The 27,125-nt window shown below is 38.4% G+C and overlaps 3 protein-coding genes, 1 long non-coding RNA gene and 1 pseudogene across 4 annotated transcripts; 1 reads left to right on the top strand and 4 right to left on the bottom strand.

Annotated features, from left to right (window-relative positions):
• Window positions 1–10,304: 10,304 nt before the first annotated feature.
• LOC122652995 lies at window positions 10,305–11,867 on the bottom strand (annotated as a pseudogene).
• A 1,439-nt stretch (window positions 11,868–13,306) lies between these two features.
• On the top strand, window positions 13,307–15,849 carry LOC122667089 (light-harvesting complex-like protein 3 isotype 1, chloroplastic). Its single transcript, XM_043863285.1, has 3 exons — window positions 13,307–13,787; window positions 15,241–15,378; window positions 15,461–15,849. Exons 1-3 carry the CDS (start codon window positions 13,382–13,384, stop codon window positions 15,709–15,711), a joined length of 795 nt encoding a protein of 264 aa, XP_043719220.1. The 5' UTR covers window positions 13,307–13,381; the 3' UTR covers window positions 15,712–15,849.
• An 8-nt stretch (window positions 15,850–15,857) lies between these two features.
• Window positions 15,858–17,906, bottom strand: LOC122667109. The gene is made up of 3 exons (XR_006333759.1): window positions 17,892–17,906; window positions 16,506–16,510; window positions 15,858–15,960 (listed from the first exon to the last, which is right to left on the bottom strand). It is a non-coding gene; the product is annotated as an uncharacterized LOC122667109 (long non-coding RNA).
• A 1,690-nt stretch (window positions 17,907–19,596) lies between these two features.
• LOC122667099 (light-harvesting complex-like protein 3 isotype 1, chloroplastic) lies at window positions 19,597–21,427 on the bottom strand. The gene is made up of 3 exons (XM_043863296.1): window positions 20,995–21,427; window positions 20,321–20,459; window positions 19,597–19,874 (listed from the first exon to the last, which is right to left on the bottom strand). The coding sequence occupies exons 1-3, from the start codon at window positions 21,313–21,315 to the stop codon at window positions 19,597–19,599; spliced, it is 738 nt and encodes a 245-aa protein (XP_043719231.1). The 5' UTR covers window positions 21,316–21,427.
• A 488-nt stretch (window positions 21,428–21,915) lies between these two features.
• Window positions 21,916–25,694, bottom strand: LOC122667082 (glutamate dehydrogenase 2). The gene is made up of 9 exons (XM_043863272.1): window positions 25,501–25,694; window positions 25,287–25,400; window positions 23,545–23,766; window positions 23,371–23,445; window positions 23,175–23,291; window positions 22,848–23,098; window positions 22,480–22,555; window positions 22,312–22,398; window positions 21,916–22,198 (listed from the first exon to the last, which is right to left on the bottom strand). The coding sequence occupies exons 1-9, from the start codon at window positions 25,606–25,608 to the stop codon at window positions 22,013–22,015; spliced, it is 1,236 nt and encodes a 411-aa protein (XP_043719207.1). The 5' UTR covers window positions 25,609–25,694; the 3' UTR covers window positions 21,916–22,012.
• Between the last annotated feature and the right edge of the window lie 1,431 nt (window positions 25,695–27,125).

Below are 27,125 nucleotides of genomic sequence, written 5' to 3'. Positions count from 1 at the left end.
AATCATCCACCTGGTATATCAGCCGCCAGGTTTAAAATGGTGCTTTTGAAGGTCAAAATGGATGGGGCTTCTTCGACGGGGTCTATACAAGTGAGGGGGTAGTAGTAAGGTCTTCAAAGCATACAATTAACACACATGGGTTACATCGAAGGTTGGTTATTTACAAGTATTAATTACAAATAAATAGATAAAATTAAGTAAATTAGAGTTAGTACTCACCAACAGTCATCAGGGAAAGGAGGTCTTGTACGAAGGTGGTCCCATACGATTTGCTCGTATCCTCTTACACCCTTGACAAGTGCATGAGGGAAGGTCAAATACTTTCCACCTAGCCACGAACCTCCCTCGATCTCGATCTAGGAATCTATCCTCAACAGGTACACCAAAAGTACGATCGATGATCTAGTATGTTGGTTTCATGGTGATAGCCTATAGGTCATGAACATACTTGAGCTCCACACCTATATACAAGTCCAACAGTAGTAGGGTTTAAGTTATGGGTGCAACTATGACCCTTGAAGAACCCCAGAAAACCCCAAAAAATCCTTAAAAATTCATGAAAAGCCCAAAATCGAAGTGTTGAGGGAATGCCTTAAAATAAACACGGGGCCATGAAAAAGTACAAGCGTCAGCATGGTGACGTCAACCACAGTGTCTTGGAGTTTTTTCCCATGGCGCCACGCTTTTTGGGTGCCCCCTATAAATAGGAGGGTCCCCCTCCCAAAATAAAAAGAAGAGGAGAGTTACAATCCTTGGGATTTTTTTTTTTTGCCTTTTTGCCTCCATTCAAGCCCCTTTTGGGTGATTTTTGTGAGGGTTCTCTCAAGTCGCGGGTAGATCCTTCGATTACCCTATTTGAAGAGGGAGTGCTCCCATCTTAGGTTAAGTCATTACTCCGTCTATATACGGGTAACAAAAACCTCCCTTTTTATAGTCGTTACTCCATCCGCATATGGGTAACAAAAATCTCATTTACAGTCATTATTCCGTTTGTGCACGGGTAGCGAAAGGTTCTTCCTACAAGTGGTCATTCTGTCCGAAGAGCCCGTGATGATCCATCCATCCGTCTCCACCTGAGCTGTGGGATATCATATATTTTGCATTTGGTACATTTTTTATTCATTTCTTTTATTTCTTGACAGGTATTTATATCTTTACTTTTTATTATGGCATAATGTAGACCATTAAAGTAATTCGCTTTAGTGTGCATAGTAAATGATTTTTTCCTTTCTTTGTCATGTTTAGTACATCATAATCTAATCTTGCATGTTGGTATATGACATATTATTAAGGGAGAATTTTCAAAATTTTGCATCTAGTAGAAAGACTGGTTTAACTGGGCAAGATGGGGTGCTAATTATGGGTGTCAATTGGTTCGGTTCCATGCCTTAATAGTGTGAACCAAAACGAATTGAGAACTGACTCGATTCTAGAAGTGGAAATTGTGAATTCACCTAGAGGGGGGGTGAATAGGTGAAGGTTTGAAGATTAAATATAAATGCAGAAATTAACACAAAAATACCAAACGTAAAGACAAGCAATAAAGATAAATATAAGAAGAGAGACACAAAGATTTATAGTGGTTCGGCCAATTCATGCCTACGTCTACTCCTTTCAACTTAGAGAGAATTTCACTAAAATAAATCTTGAGTATGAGCAAGAGAACTTGTACAAATCTTGATTAAGAGCAAGAGAACTCAACTACTCTTTATTCCGAGCAAGAGGACTCAACCAATCTTGATTCCGAGCAAAATGACTCAACCAATCTTGATTTCGAGCAAGAGGACTCAACTACTCTTGATTCCGAGTAAGAGGACTCAAACAATTTATGCAAAGTGAAAATAAACACTAAGGGGTTTAGTATTACCTCAAACCTTAGTGAAAATTGTGCTACCTTTAATGCAAATATGTATGAAGGGAGCTTAAGTGGGATAGATTTTCCTTGGATTGGTGTAAGTAATCGCACTTGGGCGTGACTTGTTCTTGGAGGCTCTTAATTGTGATTCAATGATGTTAATTGATGTGTTTAGAGCCTAAAACAATTAGATATTTATAGCTAAAGAAGCTAGAATTAATTAGGAATCCAATTAAGGATCGGATTCCACAGTCTATAAATAATCCGGTATGCTGGATGGGAATCCGGTATGCCGGATCACCTAACTTCCATTTAAAACACAGGAGTAACGGTCAAATCATAAAGGACCAGTAATGATCCGGTATGCTGGATGAGAATCCGGTATGCCGGATCAGGGCAAAATGCAGGTTCTCAGGATCCGGTATGCTGGATCCTTATCCACCTTACTTAACCAAGCCACTGTGACCATTTTTCTGAGATCAACAGATGATCCAGTATGCTGGATTTTTATCCGGCATGCTGGTTCATCAAATTTCTGTTGAGATTTAAGTCCTTTATTTAGACTTACTTGGGAGATTCCAAAAGGGTTTGGTTTGGGGGGTTCCAAAACTCAAGAGTCACATGCTTAGGGGTCCATTTAACCTCCTAACGTCATTCTAAATGAATGTATGTGTGCGTATGTGTATTACATCAATTGTGACTTTAACAAATAAATTTACAACTTAGTACAATTCTAAGTCTTCAAACTTCTTCAAGTCTTGAATTTTACTTCTTTACATGAGTATCTTCAATATGAGTTCCTCTAACTTGTCTTGATCTTTGACTTCAAAAGTTGTTCTCCATTCTTCATGATTCTTTGATGTCTTGAAAGATTGGACAAGTTCAATTTACTTTGAGCATCAATCTCTTGAATTGAGTGCTCCCCCTCACTTGATGCCCTACTCTTCTCTATGCATCTTTTAGAAAAGAGTTAGTACAACTAACTTATTTGTTATCATTAAAACCATAATGGGTGATGTGTGGAATTTACCCCAACAGAAATCAAATCTGAACCTGCTTGGTTCGGTTCGATTACGGTTCTGATTAGATTTTTCAATACGGGTCTAATAAGCTTCCAATTAGGTTCTCCAATACAGCTCCATTCTGCTAGGCTGTCAATTGTTGTTGTCTTGCTGTGTTCTCAAGAAACTCCATTTGTATAAATAAAAAATGCTCACAAAACCTTAAAGGAACCAGAAATATTAATAAATAAATAAGAATCCCAAGTGAGTTCTCCACTTTCAGATCTTATCTTTTAGCTTAGCCATCAATAAAGTAAGAGAAACACATCAAAATTATAGTTGCAAAAGGAAAGGCAACACCATTAAAAATAAAAGTTATAGGGTTTTGGATTTAAGTGTGGTATTCGGTTTGGTTTCGGTTCAAACCAATGGTTTTTTAAGTGAAACCAAAGCGAATTAAATGCTCATATATCAGAACCAAAACCGAATCGAATTTATTCGGTTTGGTATTTATTCAGCTCGGTTTTGGGTTCAGTATTCGTTTCGGTTTGGTTTTGACACCCTTATGCTAATACCTTCCCACGCTCATAACTGACCAACCCATAATCTCTGACCAGACCACACGGAATCACATAGCCCATTTTTGCTCACCCCGGCTAGGGCTACACCCATTGGGTCCTAGGCCCGAATCCTAGGTGGCGACTCCATTTTTTATGCAGCATGATCTCAATCCCCATGATGATGTATCGAAATGATATGCCGTTATTCATCAAAAACAATTCTGTCGCCATAAGGCAGAGGAACCCCCCATCCGAGGACCACGGTACTTACACATGTGGTTTTCCCAAACAAGTAAAAAGGAAGGGGAGGAGCTGGAGGGACTTCTTTTATCTCATAAAAATAATCAATTGAGAGTGATTTTGCAGTTAATTAAATATAATATTTGGTGTTCTTTTATGTATGTATTTTTTAATGAATATTCAATCAAATTATCTATTCTCTTTACTTTTTATGTTGTAAATATTGTGGATGTTTCCATCACATGTTTCTGATGTTTGAATTCTCCTTTCATCTCTCTCTCTCTCTCTCTCTCTCTCTCTCTCTCTCTCTCTCTATATATATATATATATATATATATATATATATATATATATATATATATATATATATATATATGTGTGTGTGTTTAAGTTATTCTCTTCACTTAAGAATTGTCTTATTTGAATGTCTCAGCATCCTTGTTGATGGGTGTGAGTCGTATGTTGAAGACTTATGGATAGAAATCAAAATAAACGATTTGACATTTTATGGTGTCTTCATTAAAAGCCCTCTTTCCTTGATCTATCATTGGAAACCAGTGTATTAATTACACTTAATGGCACTTGATAGAAAATTGAAAGTCCATCATCATATTTATAATTGGCTTACTTTAGGCCAGCCTGGCTAAAGTGTGTGCAGCCCCAACTTTACCTTCATAACAGGCTTTGGCCAGTTCTTGGTCAAGTGGGCATAACTAGCATTATATAAATTTTGTCCTGGGGAGTGACAACTGTCACACCCCAGCCTGGTTAATAAGGGCCTGGTGTGACTGGATATCATCTGACATCCAACCAATCCCAAGGATTGTAAGTGCAGTACCCTATTCACAACAATTATCATAATACAGTAATTTAAACGCAACGGAAGAGTTTAAATAATAGAGATAACATCATTAAATAAGGAAAACTATGTCATAATTCATTAATATATATTGCTGAAACTTGAGTTACATTTGTATAATTCCCACCAGTAACCCAAGACAAAAGTATACAAAAACTATAACATACTAAACTATACAAAAGTGATGTATAAACACAAAAGAGTGCGGGAGATAGCCTAGACTGTCAGGCCAAGATCAAGAGAAAGCACAGTCATCACAGACGCACGATCGTGCACTTCATACTCCTGTGGCACACGTCCGTCACCAGAAGGAAACTCCAAGGCAGGAGCAGCACTAGTAGCCAAGTCGTCTAAAAAATAAGGATATCCATAGGGGTGAGCTCCACTGAGCCCAGCAAGGGAAACACACAAGCAAATGCAGATAGTCCATGATGAATGTCCTAAAACTAAATATGCTTCTAGCATTAGTACTAACTCATGAGGTATAAATGCTACTGTAGTAGGTATGATATCTTCGATCCCGGAAACACATAACCAGATGTCAGTCACCCGAGCGATACCACTCTACCACTCTACCACTGTGGGGACCCACCAGCTCAGGTATTATGCATTTGATGCCAACGAACCCCCAAATGTTAACCCTACTGTTTGTTCCCATTCCTGTAGTACTCTTCGGGTATGGGACAGTGAATGGCATCCCGAAATCATCCCTTCGAACCTACCACGGGTTACCCAACATCTCTCCCCTGTTGGTAGGAGCCGTAGCATTGGGTTCATACCAATCCTAATCATATGCATTCTAACATGATGGGATATGAATCATTTAATAGATAATAAAGCATTTTTGTCCAGCAACATCAATATCAATAATAATTTCAAAGATCAAGTAATACATGCAAATGCAAATGAAAATGCAACCTAATATCATGCATCATCTAATGCAAAGAAGAAAGAAGCTATAAAACTACATGATCAGTATTTTAATATGGGATTTTTTCCAAATGCCCCCCTGAAAATGGCCAAACTTATAGTTGCCCCCCTGAACTTTCACTAATTCCACGTGCACCCCTGCTTTCCAAACTAAGTACCACTATAGTCCCTCCCGTTAGACAGAGACGTTATGTTATAACAGATCCCAATTTTTGAACATCGATGGATCATTCTGCCCTTTGATTGGGTAAAATGACCAAAATGACCTTACCTGGAAAAAAAAAAAAACCTGCAACTCATCTTCCCCAAATCGTTTAGGGTTTGGGGAAGATGAGTTCTTAAATCAGAAATGCGCTGCGCAGACAAAATGAACAGGACCACAAGCAAACCCTTCAATGGTGATGGTCTCCAAGAAGAACTTGTTTTGGTGCTTGTTGCTCACTGTTATGGCACCCGGATCCCCAAACATCGAGTCTACTGTGAGTTCTGCTGTGTAATGAACTCTTTCAAACCTTTGATTGTCGCTAATGATTGATTATTAGCACAGATGAAATGTTCGAGAGAGTGTGGAAAGAGATGGAGTGGAGAGGGTTTGTGGAAGTTAGAGGAATAGTTCAGAAGGGTTTTTTAGATAATGTGGTGGAGAGTTTGTTTGGGAGGTTTTTAAGGTTAGAAGGGAAGGAGGAATTAAGTTTAATGGTGGAGGAAGGTTATGAGTTAATTGAGAAATTTAAATGGGAGGATTATTTTCCGTTAGGGTTTCTGGATTTCTATGGAGTGAGAAGAAGGTGTCATAAGTTGGCCATTAAGGTTAATGGTCTTTTGCTTCAGGTGATAGAAGAGAGGAGAAAGGAAGAAGCAGAGTATAGGGGAAGAAATGATTTTCTTAGTGTTTTACTCACTTTACCAAAGGAAGACCAGTTGAGTGATTCAGACATGGTGGCTGTTCTGTGGGTAAGTAAATTACATATATGGACTTCTCTCTCTTTCTTTCTCTAACTGCAACTCGGTGTGTAGGTGAGATATCACTCTTCTCTGTCCCTCAATGAGTAGTGACATACTCGAGTGGTATGGATTATTAGCGCAGCGCATTTCTAATTCAAGAACTCATCTTCCCCAAACCCTAAACGATTTGGGGAAGATGAGTTGCAGGCCTTTTTTTTTTTTTTTTTTTTTTAGGTAAGGTCAGTTTGGTCATTTTATCCAATCAATGGGCAAAATGGTCCATCGATGTTCAAAAATTGGGATCCGTTATAACTTAACGTCTCTATCTAACGGGAGGGACTATAGTGGTACTTAGTTTGGAAAGCAGGGGTGCACATGGAATTAGTGAAAGTTCAAGGGGGCAATTGTAAGTTTGGCCATTTTTAGGGGGCATTTGGAAAAAACCCTTTAATATGATGTATGATATGGTAAGCAATAACAAATAGAAATTAATTACACAAACATACTGAAATTAAGTCCAAAATTCCCTTACTTGAAATGGAAGATATGTCTAGACAAAAGAGAGTCCCAAAACCAAACAACCTCACCCAAAACAGAGTATCACAGTCCTAAACAGACAACAAACACCATGAATTAGGTATAGAAGGACCCCCTAAGTCAAAGCCCTAACAATTAGGTTCAAAGCCATCACAAATGGATAAACCGGATTCACAGTAGGGACCAACTGGTCGACCGGTTGCAGGCTTGCAACTCCATCTGATTGGTTAGAAACAGATTGGGGGGTTTTGGATGTTAAGCTTGGATCTTGACATGCACAACCCCAATTTGAAGAAAAAGTGAAAAGAAAAGGTGGTTCAGTGAATTGGGTTATTAAAACCCAAATGCATGTTGAAAATAGGAATTAAATCATCAATTTCCTAGGTTTCTAGGTTGGGGCTGAAATGAGTTGTAAATTCATTAAGAATAGAGAAGAAGGAAGGGAAATTGGAGAATTTCAGAGTTTGATCATGACATACCTGATTGTAGAGTGAATTAGAAGGTAGCACATTCACATTCAAGATGATCTTCTCCAAGCTTTAGGTAGGATCCCTTAACGGTAAGCTCTAATTAGGCACTCAAAACTCAAGCCCTAGGTCTCCTCCCCTTCTTCCTTCTCTTTTTCCTCTCCTTTCTCTCTTGCTAAAATCGGTTTCCTTGTTTGGGTTTGGTAAGAAATGAATAGTAAGCGAAGTATTCCTTATATACTAATGCTTTACTAAGGCATGTTTGCCTTGGTTTGGTCAAAATCAATTTTGTAAATGCGTTTCTCAAATCTAATTATATATAAAAATAACTATATAATTAGCTATATCTAAGTCATAAGGGAGATGTCATGTGACATAAGCGAGAATCCAACTGGGGTAAACTACGGGAAGTTGGATTCTGCATTGGGAATGGGGGTCCCACAAGAGAAAATTATTATTTTACCCCTAATATACTAATTAAGCAATTATACTATATATATATATATATATATACATATAAGAAATAGATTTTTACCTACAATCCGGCCTAAGAAATAGAGAGTTTCTGCATATGCTCAACCCAGTATGTTTGACACATGTAGCTCAGGTGCAGGGAGCCGGCAGAATCTTTGGATTCAAGAATGGCTAACTGTGTTGGCTCCCCGGAATCCTCCATAGGTGAGTCAATGGATTGGTCCAAATCTACCACTGATGCAGCCCACAGCATTGAGGCTAGCCCACCCACACAACTCTTCCATTTCAAGAAAGATCCTGCTTCATTGGAAACCCACATCTGGACAATAAGGACCACTTGGATGATAGGCAACTATTTTTCTCTCGATCATAGAAGAGTCTTGAGGATTGGTGTCTTGACTTCTAATAACTGGACTGTTGTATGGAGCCTCCATGGGCTATAACTATGTAGCGAGAGTTCTTTCTCTGTAACGAAAATCTGAGAAAGGTATGAGGACAATTGACTCTAATCCTATTCTCCATTAATAGTGAAACAGATCTTATCTCACCATGGACGTAGGCAACCTTGTCGAACCACGTAAATCCTTGTGCGTACTGTGTGATTGTTGTTTTGCGTTTTTTCATTCTTCTCCGCATCGTGTTAGGTTTAACAAAGAGGACATCTTTGTCTTTCATCTATAATATTGACCTGGCCCTTGTCATGCTCACATTATACCTTCATTTCAGGGTTTGCTTTTCAAATAAGTACTGCTAGACTTTAAAAGCAATGAGTCTTTCTCCTTAATACTTTATCCTAGCTTACCCAATCACCATTAATGCATCATATATATGATGTAGAAGTAGAACTGTAAACGGATTGGATTCGGCTCGAATAGTGTTATATCTGCATCCGCATCCGATTAGCTATCGGACAGATTCGGATAGTGCTAAACGGATACGGACACGGATACGGATCGGATATTTTATCCGTTTACATGTAAATATAGCTTTTCAGATAGCTATAGTCTATCTGTATTCACATCTGTTTAGCTTTCGGACGGATTCGAATATTGCTAAACAGATACGGACACGGATACAGAAACGGATTTTGACTATTCATTTACACCCCTATGTAGAAGTGGTGGAACAAGAATAGAATTAATATCTTTCTTCTTTATGGATCAAGGTTTTTTCTTCTCTATTTCCATTAATGCACCACATGTCTTTTCTTTCCAAGAATTAATAGATTTTTCAATGTCAGGCCCTTGTCTCTTTGGATCAAGGTCTTTTCTTCTCTATTTCCTGTACTATCTGGATACAAGAACTTGTTGAGGGTTATTGGAGACTTTTCAATGTTAGGCTAGTGCTATACTGGTTACAATTAGACATGTAAACATTGTGTTATTGTGCCACATGGAAGAATGTTGTGGCCAACTTAACTGTTGGATATTTAGGGAATTGACTAGCATGGCCACGTGTTGAATTTTACCTCAAATTTAGTCATTTACCCATTCATATGTCATAACTTCCCATGTATATACATGCACTGATGCAGTATCACATAGAATCGTCTTGCAGATTTGGATAACGTTTTGCCACATGGTAATCTCCGATTGGATTGAAACTTAACATGTGAATAAAGGAACTTGGGATAAATGTCCCAAATTTTCAGCCATATTTGAACTTGAATCAAGGCCTTGGTTTCATTACAACTTGTGACCAATGTGATTACAACTATAAGCTACCTTAGAAAAAAAAAAAACAAAAAAAAGGGGGTCAAGGATTAGGCTATATATGGCTTGTTGGTCTTGATTAGCCGGCTTGCTTGATGTCTAGTACAAAGAAGACAACAATTTAATTATAAAAGAAGAAAATGGGCAACTAGATTATGACAGGTCTTCTCTATTTGGTATTGATGTCATTGAGGATTTCATCTACCAACTAGATTTTGTCACTGGGAGTGAAGATGGTGATTGTTGGGGAGGTGTTCTGATGAGGTCTTTGGTGGTACTTGTATTTACAGTTTACACCCTACATGGAGCATGTAAAGTTATCCATAACTTCATTAATTATTGGGTTTTTTATAATTATCATCCCAAAATCTTTTATATTTACTATTATCCCTCAAAAACTTTGAAACAACTGTTATCCTCCGAAGGGGGTTAGTCGTGAGAGTGTGCTGTTGTCACGGATTTTTTAGGACCAAAATGCCTTTTTGGAATGGTAATTGTAAAAAACTCCCACCCCATCACCGTCCCTTCTCCTCCTTCCTGCTCACATTAACCGTACAAGCCTTCACCCCCCCCCCCCCAAACATCCTGTCTTGCCTATGAACTTCCATCGATGTACTTTGCTCTTTTTTCTTAATTAAATTTCCATTCATCCAAGAAATCAAAAGCTCCAAAACATCAGATTTTTAGTCTTTAATTCATTCCATTCTGTCTATACTGTGTTTGAATCTGAATATGATAACTGGAATGCATAAATATACAGATTACAATGTGTACATTTTTTCAAAAAGAAAGAGAAATAGGAGAAAGGGAGGTCCACATAATCATGTCACACGGCGACAGCGGCACCAGAAAGCTGTTCCACCACCTCTTCCTTGAGCTACAGCAATTTCCTCATCTATGTAAAACCAGATGAAAAAGGGATCTTTTTTTGGTGCTTGGCTCCCTCTCATCTTTTTGGCCCAGGCTTATCTGAAGTGGACCAAATGGCCCAACCTTTATTCTGACACACTCAAAAATAAAAGCCAATATTCTCTTCTTCCATGAAAATCTCCCTTCAAAATCTCCATTCTCAATCCTTTTTCCCTGCAAATCAAATTGACAAACTGTGAGAACCTTTAGTACACTTAAGTATGTGAGGAAAGGATTTGAGGAAAAAATTGCTTACCGCTGCATCAAATCGTTGAACAGCAGTAATAGGGAAATAGGTACCACTCTTCAAACGATCCTACAAAAACCTCACCTGCAAAAATCTCTGAGTACCCAATAAGAAAAGTAACCCTAGAAATCCAAAATCCATAACCCACCACCAAGAAAGGGAAATTAGTTAATTACCAACCTTAGCAGTGAAGATAAGCATCCAGGTTCTTCCAGGTGATTCAGATCCTCCAAGCGTAATGAGAAATTCAGAAGGATCAAGCTTGGAGGTTCGTACGGTTAATGTGAGCAGGACGAAGAAGAAGGAGAAGAAGGAGAAGGAAGAGGAGGAGGGTCGGAGTTTTTGACAATTACCACCCTGAAAAGGGCATTTTGGTCTTAGAAAATCTGTGACAACAGCACATTCTCATAACTAACCTCTTCCGTTATGGTTTTGTAACGGTGGGGACCAGCTAGTTATTAGTATGTAACAGGGGAGGGTAACAGTTGTTTCAAAGTTTTTGGAGGGATAATAATAAATATGAAAGATTTTAAGGTGGTAATTATAAAAAACCCTTATTTATTCTACGAGAAAGAAAAAAAATATAGAGACCTTGTTTTCGGTTCCTCCATTACTCTTTTGGTTTTAGTATGTTCCTACTGATGGCATTGCAAAAGGTGGGAACATCCTAAATCAGTGTTTTAGTATTTGCTTGGCTTTGCTCAGTCGTTTTTCTTGTATTATTTTTTATTATTATTATTATTATTTCTATTCTTGTTTTAATATCATCTGATCTTTTAGCGCCCCCCCCCCCCCCACCAAAAAAAAAAAAGAAAGAAGAAAACCCTGAAGCTGGAGGAACTACTGCTTATGGTGGTAAATGGTTGGCAATCTACGGGTTCTTGGTTTATGGCTCGTTCTTTCTACTCGCTCGCAGGCTCGTTTTCTCCATGATAAGGATTTTGCTCTTGCTCCTCTCGTCGCTTGACTTGGATTCAGTCAACAGAGGGTAGAAGATATCCTCGATAAAATAATAAAACCATGGAATTCCCCCAATAGAAGCAAGCGGGCCACGGTCAGAGTAGCAACCATAACTGAGAGGCAAGGAATGATTAATGTGTGTTTCCCGGACATAAAGTCTTTCTCCTTCATGCTTCGTAGGGTGACACTCCTTCAACAAGTCCTTACATATGTTTTCCCACCTTGGGACGAAAAGATTATTCCCCTTGGTGTAGAGCAGACCATCATTTTCCTCGCAATTGCTATCACTCCCCTACACTTAGCCCTATCTTAAACTTCTATTCTGAGACACCCCCTGCTTTTACACTTTGACATCTACTTCTCCCCTCATGTTTTTAACTACCCAGATTGCCCTTCCTTTTCACCTACTAACCTGCTAATCTATTTATCCATTCTTAGTGAGTAGCCACAAGTTGCTTTAATCGAACCAAGAAAGAACCAACCGGTTAACAAATTTTTAACAAGTTTTCTTTTAGCGAACCAAGAAAATATTCCACCATGCGCACACTCATTGACATAGAATGTGAGGTTTCAGAAAGGTTAATTTCATATCATTAGTAGTTTTGGTGCTCTCAGTGCTTGAATTACTGTCCTGTAGGGCTGCAACAGGGTTGGGCCGGGCCAAGGTTGAGGCCTCGGGGCCCAGCCTGGCCCAAACCGACCCTGACTCAATGTTAGAATTTTTTAGCCTTGACCTGCCCTCAGAGCCAAGGTGTCTCAGCCCAGGCCCTGTTCGGGCTCAGGGCGGGCCAAGGCGGGTTTGGGCCAAATGGGCCAAACTTGCACCCCTATTTGTCCTGTTTACTCCAATGGTTGCTCCTTTGTGACCAAGTGGTCATAGGTTCAATTCTAGAAATAGCGTCTCTGTAAAAGCAGGGGTAAGACTAAGGCTGAATACATTATGACCCTCCCCAGACCCCGCAATGGTTGGAGCCTTGTGCACTTTTTATGCCCTTTGTTTTTCCAATGGTTGGCTTAATCAAACAAGTGAGGGAACAGTTCTTGGGCCTTGATACCCACTGAAGGGGTATTATTAAACATCACTTATTGACTTGATTGGTATCAACTTTCATATTGCCTTTGTGGGGGGGGGGGGAGCAGTTAAGCATATCAAATGAGCATAGTTGCTTCAGGACATCACATGAACCGGTCTAGGTTTAGCCCAGCCTTAGCTCAGAACACCAAGTGCTTTGAAATTATAATGGGCTAGCACAATCAAGACATCTTAAGCCCAATTCGAAGCCAGAATGACTTAAGTGTTGGGTGGTAAAATCGTAATTTACAGCTAAGACCACACCAAGCCCAGCCCAAGGCAAACCATGTTCAGTTACCCATTACCCATTCATAGTCCTGGCTCTAACACCGTTCATCACAATGGGTTATCTTATCAATACTCAAATCACCTTGGATCATGGGACCATGGGGCTATCCTTTTATAGTAGCTTATCATCTACCAAAACTGCCTTCATTTGATTAATTAATTCGATATAAACCGATAAAGTAAGGATGTCTTGTTAGAGTTAACAATCCAATTGTCCAAATCTATTTAGCAGACTCACCATCAATTATATATGCATCACTCTATTCCTGAGGCTTAGATTGCTCACAGTTACACAAGACTGCAGAGCATGTTGTGCTTCTAAAGGATGTCTATGGCCTTGTTTTCTCCTCCTTCCACTCATCTCCCATCCTTCCCTGCTACAGTTTCTGCAAAACCCACTTTCAACCAAAAGCCTTATCTCTCTTTACCCTCCAGAAGAAATCTGCTTTTGTTATCCAGAAAGGCTACTGATAATGTAGCAGCAGGTGTGGTGGGTTCAGCTGCTGTTGTAGAAGAGGAGAAAGGGGAGAAGAAGAAGGAAGAAGCTTCTCCCACTGCTTCTGACCAGGAGTTGAAGAAGGAGGAGAGCTCTATTGGGTCGAATGGGGCCGCCTTGTCGGCGGTGACGGCTGTGCCTAAATTTGAAGATCCGAGATGGGTTGGTGGGACTTGGGATTTGAAGCAATTTGAGAAAGATGGGAAGACCCATTGGGATTCCGTTATCGATGCGGGTGAGCTCTTCTCTTTTGTCTTCTTTTTCTTTAAATAATTTTGCTTTCTATATATTTTCGGCCTTCTGTGCAAACCCATTTGTTATATCTCCCTCCCCCTCCTCTCCTCGTCTGGTAAGAATTTTCTTTCATCTGGGTTCATAAATTTCTGATCTTTGTTACAGGTTTGGGGAAAATGCTTGTAATTATTCATTATTCAACATAATAAATTGATTTTTATTGGAGTGGTAGTTACTGTAACAAATTCCACCAAAAAGACAGGGTTCCTTGTAAATTTGTTCTGGATGGTGTTGGTTGTTATAGGTATCAAAGTGAAATTTCTACCTTTTTTCTTTCTTTTGGTTTAAATAAATCAGTTACTGTGGTACTGGATCCTAATTGAAAGTAGTAAAAGCTTACTATGGTTACATGATTGTTCTAAAATTTTAAACTGAATATTATGTCACTGCAAGTAGATTTTGTAAACTGATGTACTTCAATGGCATGTTTATTTATTTGTGTCAGTGCTTCCTCAAGGATTAGAGGGCAGTGGCATTTTTCATTATGAATTGTTTCCAGAAGAGTATGGTTCCTTTATGGATCTGTCAGGGTTTTGTTTTTGTTCTTCTTTGGCTCTTCTAAATAGGAGTGCCTTCTCTGTAATTCTAAAATTGAAAAAGGAAATCTTCATAGTAATAACTTATGATCCATTGTTGAAACTCTGATTAGAGAATTCTATCTTCAAATGCATTATTGCCTTGTATTTGTAGCTGGAGTCAGGCCTCAAAAAGAAATTATTGTGAAATTATATCATGTTATGGCATTATGAAGAAAGGTCACCCTTTGTCTTTTTGTTTAAAAAGGAAACAAATGGAATCAGAATATCCTAACCACTGGTTATGAACTTAATAGACTTTACTGGTTTTTGACAGACATCAATTTATTAGATGGTTGGAGCTACCTGTTTATTGCATTTTTCATGCTGCGCCGGGTAGGATTAGCTGTATGGTTGGAAATTGATACTCTCTGTATTGCTTCATCAAGAAAAGTTTGCTCACAAGAGTTGCACCATCAGTTGAAAGGCTGAAAGCAATTGGAACATCCTCTACTAATAGGTTGAGAGAGATCACCACATTAGTGTTCTCACACCAACCTTTCTACACCTTTCTTTTTACCCATTTTCTTTTTGTTTCGTTTTCAATTAGATTGTGGTCATCCAAATAGATAAAACCCATTCAAAAATGTGCAAGGGGGGTGGGGGGAAATATTCGGCATTATTTATCAGATTATGGATGGTTTGAGCGAAATGTTAGTATCTCCACTTTGTTGTGTTATAAGGGTATCTGCATACTTATTGAATATTAGGTACTTCTAAATCCATAAATGTGTTCTTGTTTCTATTTTTCTTATTCCTAATACCATCAGTTCTTTTTCTTTGGCTTCTTATACACTGATATTCTATTTTTTTTTTCAGAGGTCAGGAGGAGGAAGTGGCTTGAAGATAACCCAGAATCATCAAGAAATGATGAGCCTGTAGTCTTTGACACTTCCATTATACCCTGGTGGTCATGGATCAAGAGATTCCACCTTCCTGAAGCCGAACTGCTTAATGGTTTAGCCTTGTCTCTCATTGTGTATTTGAATTGGATACTGCCATTGCTGGCAAAACTGACACATATTTTTGTTTTTCACAGGTCGTGCTGCGATGATTGGTTTCTTCATGGCTTATCTGGTTGATAGTTTAACTGGGGTAGGACTTGTTGATCAGATGAGCAACTTCTTCTGCAAAACTCTCTTATTTGTGGCTGTAGTTGGGATACTACTGATCAGAAAGAATGAAGACTTAGAAAACCTAAAGAAGCTTCTGGAAGAAACAACTTTCTATGACAAGCAGTGGCAAGCAACCTGGCAGGATGACACTGTCGATGGCTCTAAGAAGGACTAGTTGTCTTGCAGTCTTTGAGTTTGTCCTCCCAATTTCTCATGTTCATTTAGTTTTGGGATTGTACCTCATTGTAGTTCTTTTGGATTTTGCATAGATGAAAGTGAGGATTTGATTCTAAGATAAGAATTTTCTTTTCCCCCAAGTAGTTTTGTGTCTTAAATACAATTGCTTTATCTTCTCATGAGATATCAAATGTGGCAAAGCTGTTGCTCTCTAAATATGTCTTCAAACTTTTCTCATCCTTGGATACTTCCATAATTTTGGAGAATAGATGATGGTAGGACTTGTTTTGTTTTATCTGATATTTGCTAATGATATGCAGAATATGACTGGAGTTTTGGTGACAAATGAAGGAACTTTTATTCATCCTTAGATACTTACAAAATGTTGGGTTTTTTTTTTAAATGAAAAAAAACAATAAATTAGATGAGGTCAAGATTTACATTGTTCTCTGATATTACCAAGTTACTAAGCCGTGCCATAGTCCTTAGAGCAAGGTGCTTAATATTAACTAAAGTCTCAGGATCCTTTACACACAAAATATTATTTTCAAAAAGAGAGTTTAATTTGAGGAATTTGGAAACAAATCTAAGACTAACTAGGACTGACTCTAATTACAGTAGAATACCTAAATAGGAATCTCGATTGGAATATTTCTATTCTGAGTTACATTATTAACAATACTAATGTAGATAAAAGGAATTAATTGATGTGAAACAGTGGAAGCTCTTTTTTATGTTTTAATAATGTGAAAATCTTGCTGTAACCAAGGTTGGTGAAAAACAAGTCGAAACCTTTTCTTTTTGCCCTTTTAATATAACACATTTTTTTCCAATGAGGGTAAAGCCTATCATTTCACATGCCTATTCGAAAAATATGCAGCTTTTAACAATAAAATAAAGACAAGTAACTTTCAAATTTTTTTAAAAATATTTTTTTACCCCTACATTAAATAAATTTTAGGAATAAGACAAGGGGCAATCCAAAGAAGGTTACAACTTCTCACTTCACCATTTTGGTGGCAACAAGATGTACACTTTAATAATCGAGTAAATATTTTTGACACGTCAATCCTCTGCAGGTGATACTGTCATTGTGGGGAGCCGAGAAGGAAAACTCTGTTGCTTTGACATGGATCTTTCATCTCAACCACACAGAACTCTATAAGTATGTCTCCATAACTTTTGCAAGATGTTATTTCCTGGTGTCTTGAACATTCTGAAGAATTTGGGATCTCTTAATTACAATGTAAAAGCCTGCTGCTAGTCCAATGGACAGTCAGCCAAACCCTTGCTTAGCCATCTTTTGGCCACCTGGAAGTAGGCTTTCAACAAACTAAACTATCTTGGTTTGTCATAATCCATGCTTGGTTCCTTGGGCTCAACTTTCTTGCTTTAAGTAGGTTGGCAGGGGTTGTTTAGGTGTAAATTATCCTATCCAGTTTAAATATTAAATGAAATAAAGCTCAATGTCATACTTTGTTTTAAGTTCTCTTCTAATCTTAGCAGATTTGGTTTATGAGCTTTGGATTAGAGGACTGAAGTTGCAAATTTTGGACTTAATTGACTTGAAATCAACTTGGCTGTAAGCAACTGCAACGGAGCTGAGGTGCCACTGGAAATTCTCCGAGGGCAGTCCAGTACAAATGGAAGAGGTCAGTGATTGTTCCATATTATTTTTGCCTTTCATCCTTTTCCTGATCGGGGTAGAAGTGTAACAAAGGTGAGGTATTTACTTGCTACAAGAAAATAGTGTGGGACAATGCCTGAAAATTTTGCCTACTCTATTTTCATTATAATGACTTGATGAAATCAGGCTACTCACAGTTTTGTAGCTTCTTGAGTTTGCCACTTTGTTGTTATTTCTGTCTTCAGTTCCCCATTATTTGTCGTATTCTAATTATTCTATAAAAGAAATGGTGTACCCAGTGCATGAGGCTCCCAACACTGCAGGGTCTCGGGAGGGTCACAAGAAATGAGTTTTTAAGCGAGGACTCTCTGCACACATTTTTTGCACATAACTACTGTCAAAACTGAGAGTTGAGGGGTTTTGTTCTTATTGATTCTCTCTTGATGTGCAGGGATTATGGATTGCAAGTTCCATCCAAGGCAACCATGGTTATTCACACCTGGTTCTGATTCAGTAATCAAACTTTACTGCCCTTGAGAAGCAGGACCTACAAAAAAAATTTTGGAAAAAGGATACGCTCATATGAAGAGGGCAATTACATTATTTTCCATTCCCTTTTATTAAATCTTACAAATGTTGGCTGTAGCAGCTCGTCTTGTGTGGAAGAGGAAAGGATATTCTTCAGAAATTGTATGAATGGTGTACCCAGTGTTACGAGGCTTCCATCACTACGGGGTCTGGGAAGGGTCATAATGTACGCAACCTTAGCCTTGCTTTCACAGAGAGGCTGTTTCCAGACTCGAACCCATGACCACTTCGTCACAATGGAGCAACCTTACCATTGCACCAAGGAGAAGATATTCTTCAAAAATTGTATACATATCATAAACGCGATAGGGTGAGGGTTTTAGTTGTGACGGATAACGGTATATTATGGCGGCGTTGGATTGTCCATTAGCTATTGGTCTGGGAGTATGTGTACGGGATTCCTGCCACTGCAGGGTCTAGGGAGGGTCATAATGTACACAGCCTTACCCCTGCTTTCACAGAGAGGTTGTTTTTATACTTGAATCCGTGACCACTTGATCACAATGGAGCAACCTTACCGTTGCACCAAAGAAAAGATATTCTTCAGAAATTGTATATATATATCATAAAAGCAATAGAGTGAGTATTTTAGTTGTGACGGATCACGGTATATTTTGGCGTTGGATTGGCCATTAGCTATTGGTTTGGGAGCGTTTGCTAATCAGTTAATAGGGATTGCCCTTCCCCCCTCCCCCCCTTTTTTCTTTTGGGGAAAACTTGGAAGGAGGCAATTGCATTGATTCAGAAACTAGTTTCTTATTGCAACTATGTTGTAAGTTTTAGGTACTTGATTGCTATGCCAAAAGCTTCGTAGTTTATGGAATACCTTAAATCAAACCCTTTAACCTATCCCATATTAGGTTAGCCCAATCTAACATCCATACATTAGAGTGAACCCCATTAGACACATAATAGTACGCCATTGGGTTAGAATCGCATCACTATATTGGTAATTGTTTGTTGGGCAAGAGATCTCTACTTAGTAGTGTTTCCTATGCCCTTCACAGGGCACCGTGAGATGACGCTTCTGTCCCCTGGGTAGATACCCAGGCGTGCTTGGTCTTGATTTCTTGAGCGAGTAAATGGGGCGGATGAGTCCAAATCGTCAATGGTACTTCCCTGAGAGTACCTTGGCTCCCTGTTTCCCTTGTTCCTGTTTCTCTTACATATTTTGAGAAGAGGGCTTGAAACAATGGAGGGTAAGTGTTTACTTCGAGGGTAAATGACCTCCTAAGCCAAAGTTTTAATTTCAAAATATTCCAATGCCACAGTTACATTATCCTCACTTCCTATTTAAAGACTCCTAACACCACTCAATAACCAACTCCTATAGATTACGGCTCTTCACAACCAACTCCACTAAGAAGGATTTCATGACTCTACTCTCCCTTACAAATACTTCCACAACTACTCCCCACTAACTTAACTTCCTAAATTATATGCCACAGTAATGTTGGCTTACAAGAACCCGTAACATACTCACCCATTGGAGAATATAGGAAACACCACCAAGTAGAGATCTTCTTCCCTTGTTTATAACATTAGGATTTTGGTCCAACTGTGAATAACATGATCGCATTGAAGAACGTTCTCTCTAGGTATTGCGACCGATTAGTATATTTCACACTGTTTGATCATCACCTGATCTAGGTTGTCCACTCTTTTGACTCAATTGGTTATTTGATCTTGGTCTGAAGACTCTGAACTGCTGTTGCTGGCTCTTTTATCCTGCCATGTAGCTTGCCATTGCTTATCATAGAAGGTAGCCTCATCAACTAGCTTTTGCAAGTTGCCAAAATCTCGGGTTTTCCTGAAGAGGATTATTCCAACGACTGTGATGAAGAGACCTGCCTTGCAGATAAAATTGCCTGTCTGACCTATCACGTCTAGCCCAGTTAAACCATCTACCAAATATGCCATGAAGAATCCTACCATTGCTGCTCGGCCTGCAATGTAAGGAAAGTAAAGTATATTCTTGAAAGGCAAAAATTCATTTTACATGGGCCCTTAAGGGAAGGTTTCCTTCATGGTCTACCATTTTTGTTCCATTATATGGACAAATGATGTGGCAATTCTAACCAACTGGATAAAGAGGACTTGCTGTTGATTAGCCACATGTCAAGTTTTGGAACCTAATTCAATAAATTATCTGAACCGTCCTATTGTACTCTTGCACTCTTACATAGTCTTTCATAACTCTATTTTGCCACTTGGAAAAATCCGATCAGGTTGAAACTTGACATGTGGGTAGGAAACTCGAGGGCTACCTATCCATAGAATTTGAATCCATCTGATTTGCCACATTACATTTAGGGAACATTTGCTTCGAAAATTCTCGGGGAAAAAAAACCAATGGATAGTATGAATACTGAAGTTTATGCTTGAATTTAACCATTGAGCAGCTCAGCTTCTGGAAGATGGGATCTCTTGAGCCATGCCCACCAAGGTATGATGGAGCTCATGAAGAGCACTGGAGCTTTGGTTGTTGCTGCTTCTGGGTACAATTCAAGGAACTTTCTCCTCCTTGCTTCTGCATGTGGATCATACATTATAAAACATTAAATGAAAAATAAAAGAAAATAAAGCAATCAAAAATTTACTAGGGTTATCACACCTAGTCCAGGGTTACCTACTAGGCATATTCACATAAGGGTAGCAACTACAACCCACTCACTCACTGGGTGACCCTCACTGGTATGCTGCACTCACTCGATGGATCAAACTACTTGGTGCATATAAGATCTTTAGTTTGACCTGATGAAATTACTAAAATCATCCCAATTGAGTGCAGCCCTCCAGTGGAACTAAATGGCTTTTGCAAGTGAACACCCTATGGTCACAGCCATTGAACAATTTCTATGCCAATCAAAGAAAGAACAGCATAAGACTGTTAAGTTACAGTAGTATCCATTAAAGATGCAGACAATTCTATTTCTAATATGGATGAAGATAGAAATTTTTCAACAAAACAATCGAACTGCTCTGAGCATGAGTAAAGATTGAGAAAAAGAATTGGGTTTGGCAGTTTTTATTTTTGATCTCCATTAACAAGGTGGGCATCCTCCCATCCTTCACAAACATATTCAGATCCCTAGTTCCATTTTTCCATCTCTCATCATAGAACTGTGTGACAGAAGAAACTGCTTCCATCCCTTGTACAGATTCACTCTGGACTCCCTTCCGACTATTGTCACCAACAATGGCTTTTCCTGGTTCTGCAATCTCAAGCACGCCTCCCTTCTTCAATTCAAGATCCTTGTTGACAACATGAGCTGCCTGCTGAACTCCAAACGAGCATCTAGGCCTCATTTGAAACAGTTGTTTCTTGATGATATGATGAGAATTGCAAGCTTCTTGCAAGGAGACAGATATGGCAATTGAGGCCATGGATGTGGGGTTCTTCACTGTTTATGTTCTTGCTTCCCTCTTTGCTATTGTAAGCTAAAGTTGAAGGATAGAAAGGCACAAGACCCAAGCTTAAAAAAAATGAAGAAGCTTATCCTTCTTCCTCTTTTGTCAGTAAGGTCATGGGCCTCATGGCCAAACCATGTCAACACTATGTTTTAATAAAGAATAGACCCGAATAGGAAGCTGCCAAAAGTGCTGCCACACCAAGCCCATAACATGGAAGTTTCCAACAGAAAGTGATGCAGTAAACAAATCCCACATTCCTTTTCTTCTAATGTGTTGCTTTCTTTCTTTTTTGATACTGTTAATCACTTAATTAGCTTTTTCTGGTAGTTATGGCCCATCAGAGTTGCTCCACAGATTTCCAATTGAAGGGGACCAAGTGTGTATATAATATAGCAACAAGCACAAAAGTAATATCTCAATTCACAAGATAATCAACTCAAACTCACTTTTGAAAATCTTAATTTTCATTTGTTGAATGAGTGCCCTTGCAGCGTGAATTGTATACATTGAATACTCCCATTACTATATCATAGTTCTGTATGTTGAGGGTCATGCCTAATGGGGAAGAAAGCTCCCCCCGACCCCCACTTTCTGAAAAAAGAAAAAAAAAATCTAAAGGTAGATGAGAACTATGACTCTGTCTTCTTCAGCTAAAACAAGAAGAAATGTTTTATGCTTCCCAACCCCTAAGAAGAGTGGCCCGCGCAACCCGATTCACCCCCAATGTGAAGGCACCCATGCGGAGGTTGCAGTCATGAGTCTTGCACATTGCCTTGATGTCACGGAATGCCCTTGTCATGTACCGCTGCAGTTCATTATTCACCTTCTCTTCCTCCCACATGAAACCTTGAATGTTCTGCAAAAGCAACAAAAGATGTTGCATCTTTCTCAACATTAAGTTACAAGGGTGAAAAATGAAAGAGAGGTCATGTGCCCCCCCCCCCCCAAAGTAATTCCATTTTCAAGTACCTGAACCCACTCGAAATAGCTCACAGTCACACCTCCAGCATTAGCATAAATATCAGGGAGTATGATAACTCCTTTCTTGGATAGAATCTGCAACAAAAATATCAAGACTTAACAGTAAGTTTGTTGCAGTCTGAAGATTAATAATTTTATTACTGCTAACCAAGTCACCTCATCTGCTTCAGGATCAGTTGGGTGATTTGCAGCTTCAACTATGAACTTGGCCTTCACATCTGCTGCATTATCCCTTCACAGGAAAACAAGTAACGGTTAATAATAAGATGACAGAATACTGGAATTATGAACCTTACTCATCAGTTAAGAGCTCATGTCAAGCGCTAGGATTCTATCAAAAACTGCTTAATTCTTCAAAACCCATCAGAGGAAGCTTGTTGATATTTTTATCTACTAATGTACATACATTGAATGAATATATACTCCGTGTCTGCTGGTAGACGCAAATGAAGACAGTTTTGTAGAAAAGTTCACTAGAAACTATGGACTGAAAAAAAGAAGCTTTTCAGGAAAACAAGACAGACCTGTTAAGGACACCACCTAAGGCACATGGAATGAGAACATCACAATCATGCACAAGCAATTCATTCATATCCATGACATCTCCACCTTGGAAATCTTTTAAACTTCCACCGTCATCTTTGTGTTTAAGCAAAGCAGGGATATCAAGCCCATTTGGATTTTTTACTGCACCAGTAATGTCACTCACTGCAACAACCTTGCCACCTCTCTCGTGAATAAGCGCTGCTGCCCATGATCCCACATTCCCAAAACCCTGAAAGGATACATATTTCCTTTTAGTCTTTGATAACAGACCTGGTATGCATACCAACAGATTATTTGGAACATACCTGGATAACAAATCTCATCTCTGAAATGGACTTTCCATATTCAGCAAGCAGAGCCTCTGTCGCAAAAACAACACCTCGTCCAGTTGCAGCCTCCCTACCAAGTGATCCACCAAGATCCTACAATAACAAATAATATAACATTAGCTTCTTTAGGCTCAAAACGCTTCTAGTTTAGAAACAAATAGCTTGTACTTACTATAGGCTTCCCAGTTACAACAGCTGGTGAGTGACCATGAAATTTTGAGTATTCATCCAAAATCCAAGCCATTGTCTGCCCAATTCCAATATAAGCAATATATATGTTAGTTTTAGGAAAAACAAAATAGTCCAAGGATACAAAAATCTCATCAAAAAACAGAGCATGGTATACCTGTGCATTAGTTCCCATGTCAGGAGCAGGAACATCAGTATGAATTCCAATAAGATCATGGATCTTCTGAGTGAAGACACGAGTTAGGCGTTCCAACTCACTCATACTTAGATCCCTTGGGGAGCACCCAATCCCACCTTTTGCTCCACCATATGGAATGTCAGCTACAGCAGTCTTCCATGTCATTAATTGAGCCAGAGCATTGACCTCATCCGGGTCGACCTGTTGATAAAAATCAATGCACCTTCCTGTTAAAAAAAAGGGAACAGGGGAAGCTTTAAATGATATAGATGTGAAGTTCCATTCCTCTGGTGAAACTCTAAACATGGAACTATCCCAAGAACTTGGGAAAGAGATGATTAACATTATGCAGATATGTATGGATGAAGTGGAGATGCAACCAAGCATTGGAATTTTCCGCACGTGAAATTTAGAAACATAATGTTTCTGTCATGCACACAGCCTACCCATATAACATAATATGGGTAACTTTCTGTCATGCAGTTAATGTCCTGAAAATTTCCGCACGTGAAATTTAGAAAATTATTGGCATCTAAGTTTATAAATAATGTGCCATTAATATACATGCCAATTACGAAGAGAAAGAAGAAATTACATAGCCCGCTACAGAAAAAACAATGCCTATAAGGTAATACGTGTACGTATCCTACCACCAAGAGATTGTGCTGTACAATAATGATAGCGCATTAAATCAATTCTGTTGAAGCCGTTAAATTCGTTATTTAAGATATTTATAAGCAGTCAAGTACTGGAGCATAAGACTGTAAAATGATCAAGGGGCAATCATAAGCCCCTCCCTAAGCTAATGCAATGACCAATAAATATGCATAAAGAACCCTCTTTTACCCCTCTCACAACTCATATCACAATCAATGATGAAAAATTTAGGGTGTATGACATATAACCATAGAAATCCCTTAAAAACCACAACATATAACCATATTCCGAAATCCGTTAAAAACCCCGACATATAACCATATTCCGGAATCCGATAAAAACCACCAATCATGCTGTTGGGTCTAACCAGACTTTGATTGTGAAATTTCTTAGGATAACGATTCTATGTATATCATTATCAATGTTGATCAGATACCAAGGATTATAATCCTAACCCTAACCCTAACCCTACATGCAGATGGTTGTTTTCCTTGGGTTTCTCAGGATCAAATTAATGCATCACAAGATCATTACATATATGTCAAGAACAATTTGATAGCAATATCTCAAAATCACCGTCAACAAACATGTACACGAGCACTTAATCCCATACACAGTAGATTAAAGATCACCCATCAGTGAACTAAATCTGAAAACCCAAATCACTTTCAGTAACAATTTCATTGCATATATGTTAAGAACAATTTGATAACAATATCTCAAAATCACCGTCAACAAACATGTAAACGAGCACTTAATCCCATACACAGTAGATTAAATATCACCCATCAGTGAACTAAATCTGAAAACCCAAATCACTTTCAGTAACAATTTCATTACATATATGTCAAGAACAATTTGATAACAATATCTCAAATTACCCGGCAACAGACATGTACACTAGCACTTAATCTCATACGCAGTAGATAAAAGATCACCCATCAGTGAACTAAATCTGAAAACGCAAATGACTTTCAGTAACAATTCTCAAACCTATTGTCACCTGAAAATCCTAATAAGCCACATCAGAATAACAATCATTTTTTTTAGGGGGGGTGTTTTACCTCGGGATGGTATCGGATCCCTCCTTTCATCGGCCCACGAGCATTATCATGTTGAACTCTAAATCCAACATACGAAACCAGAGTTCCATCGTCTTTGGGGATCGTACATTCCACCTGCAAACTCAATACATTAAACATCAAAGTCGTCGAGAAAAAAAAATATCATCAACAGAGTGAAACCCACGATCTTCTAGACTTCCATATAAAATCTTACTTTGATTTCTCTGAAAGGGATCAGCAAACTTTTTTCGAGCTTCGAATCCAGTCCAAGGATACGAGCAGCATGACGGAAGTTACGGTTGGTTGCAGCGAGAGCATTCATGGTTATCGAAACCAATGAAACAAAAAAATAAATAAACCCAGAAACAGAAAACTAAAGAGAAGAATGTCAGAGGCAGAATCAAAGAGGAGAAAACTGAAGAAACTGAATGAGGGTGAGAAAGGTGAGATGGGTATTTATAGATTCAAAGAGATAAGGATTAGAAATTTTAGAATATAGTATTAATGGTGGTGTGAACTGGTTTTAAGTAGAAATCGAATCTGCGAATTGAACGAGAGGTGCGCGAGCTGTGCGAAGCAAAAGCGGAAACTCCCGAGCAGAAACTCCAGTTTGAAGAACTACCATAAATATATTTGGCAGAAAGAGATGCAACAGTTTCTCTTTAACTCTCTTTTTACTGGTTTCCGAGAACGAAAGCTAATACAAAGCGTGACGCACTTCTGGCACTTTCCTTTCTTCCTATAAAGCTTGAACTGACACAAACTAATAAAGCTTTAAATAGCTCCCCTTTCTTTTTCCCATCATAGATTTCCCGAAATATCCCTTAATTTGAGCCGTATTTAACGGAAACTCCCCGCTATATCGCTATTACTAGTGAGAGTCTGTGTAGAATGAAATTACTTTATTGTCCTCTATCTAGTATTAGGGTGCATTTTTGGGTTTATTTCCATGGTTATTCTTCACAATGACCTAACAAGAATTGAGTCTAGTACTCTACCACGAATTTGATTCTCTGAAGTGATTCTTCAACCTTTTCCCTTTATTATAAAGATTTAACCTTTAAATCTTAAGAATCATTTCTTATTTGAGCTATCGATAATTGCGATCAATCAATTATTATTACGAACTATACATGAGACTTCAGCTTCATTCGGTTCCTCGAATGTCACAAAAATAATCGAAGGATCACTTTAGCATTATTTCAATTGCTTAGTAAAGTAAATAAAGTAAAGTAACGAAGATCAAAGAGTCCTGAATTAGACAAATCGAATTTTGTCTACTATAATAAAAAGTGATTATTGATCTCATCTCTTTATTTTCAATTTATCGTTTAGTAATAACTTAATCCTTTACTAAAATATTCTTTCTATCAATATCATAAAAACTTCGACACATGCTTTTCGGATGAAACGAGCTCGTTTCATCCGTAAATAGTTTTAACTAGCATATTGATAAAAATATATCTTTAAATAATGAATGATCCGCATTACTTAGATGGTTAATTAACGAACTCCTCTAATAGAGATTCTGTGATCAAAATCTATCATTTATAAGTTACGTCAATCATTTAAACAATAATGGTTTCAATCATTCAAACAATAATGGTTTCAATCATTCAAACAATAACGGTTTCGTTTGTTTTGAACGTAAAATATCAACAACAACAAAAATTGTCGGAGGGGGTTTCGTTTGTTTTGAACGTAAAATATCAACAACAACAAAAATTGTCGGAGGGGGATTTTTTACTTCTTGTACTTTTTCTATGATCATTAGGTATTAAATGTTGGGCTCCATTATAAAGTTTTAGGGCAAACTCTTCCTTCGACACTTGTATACTA

This window comes from Telopea speciosissima, chromosome 1 (genome assembly GCF_018873765.1).
Source record: "Telopea speciosissima isolate NSW1024214 ecotype Mountain lineage chromosome 1, Tspe_v1, whole genome shotgun sequence".
NCBI classification, from domain to species: domain Eukaryota; kingdom Viridiplantae; phylum Streptophyta; class Magnoliopsida; order Proteales; family Proteaceae; genus Telopea; species Telopea speciosissima.
This window is presented reverse-complemented; position numbering and strand designations above follow the sequence as displayed.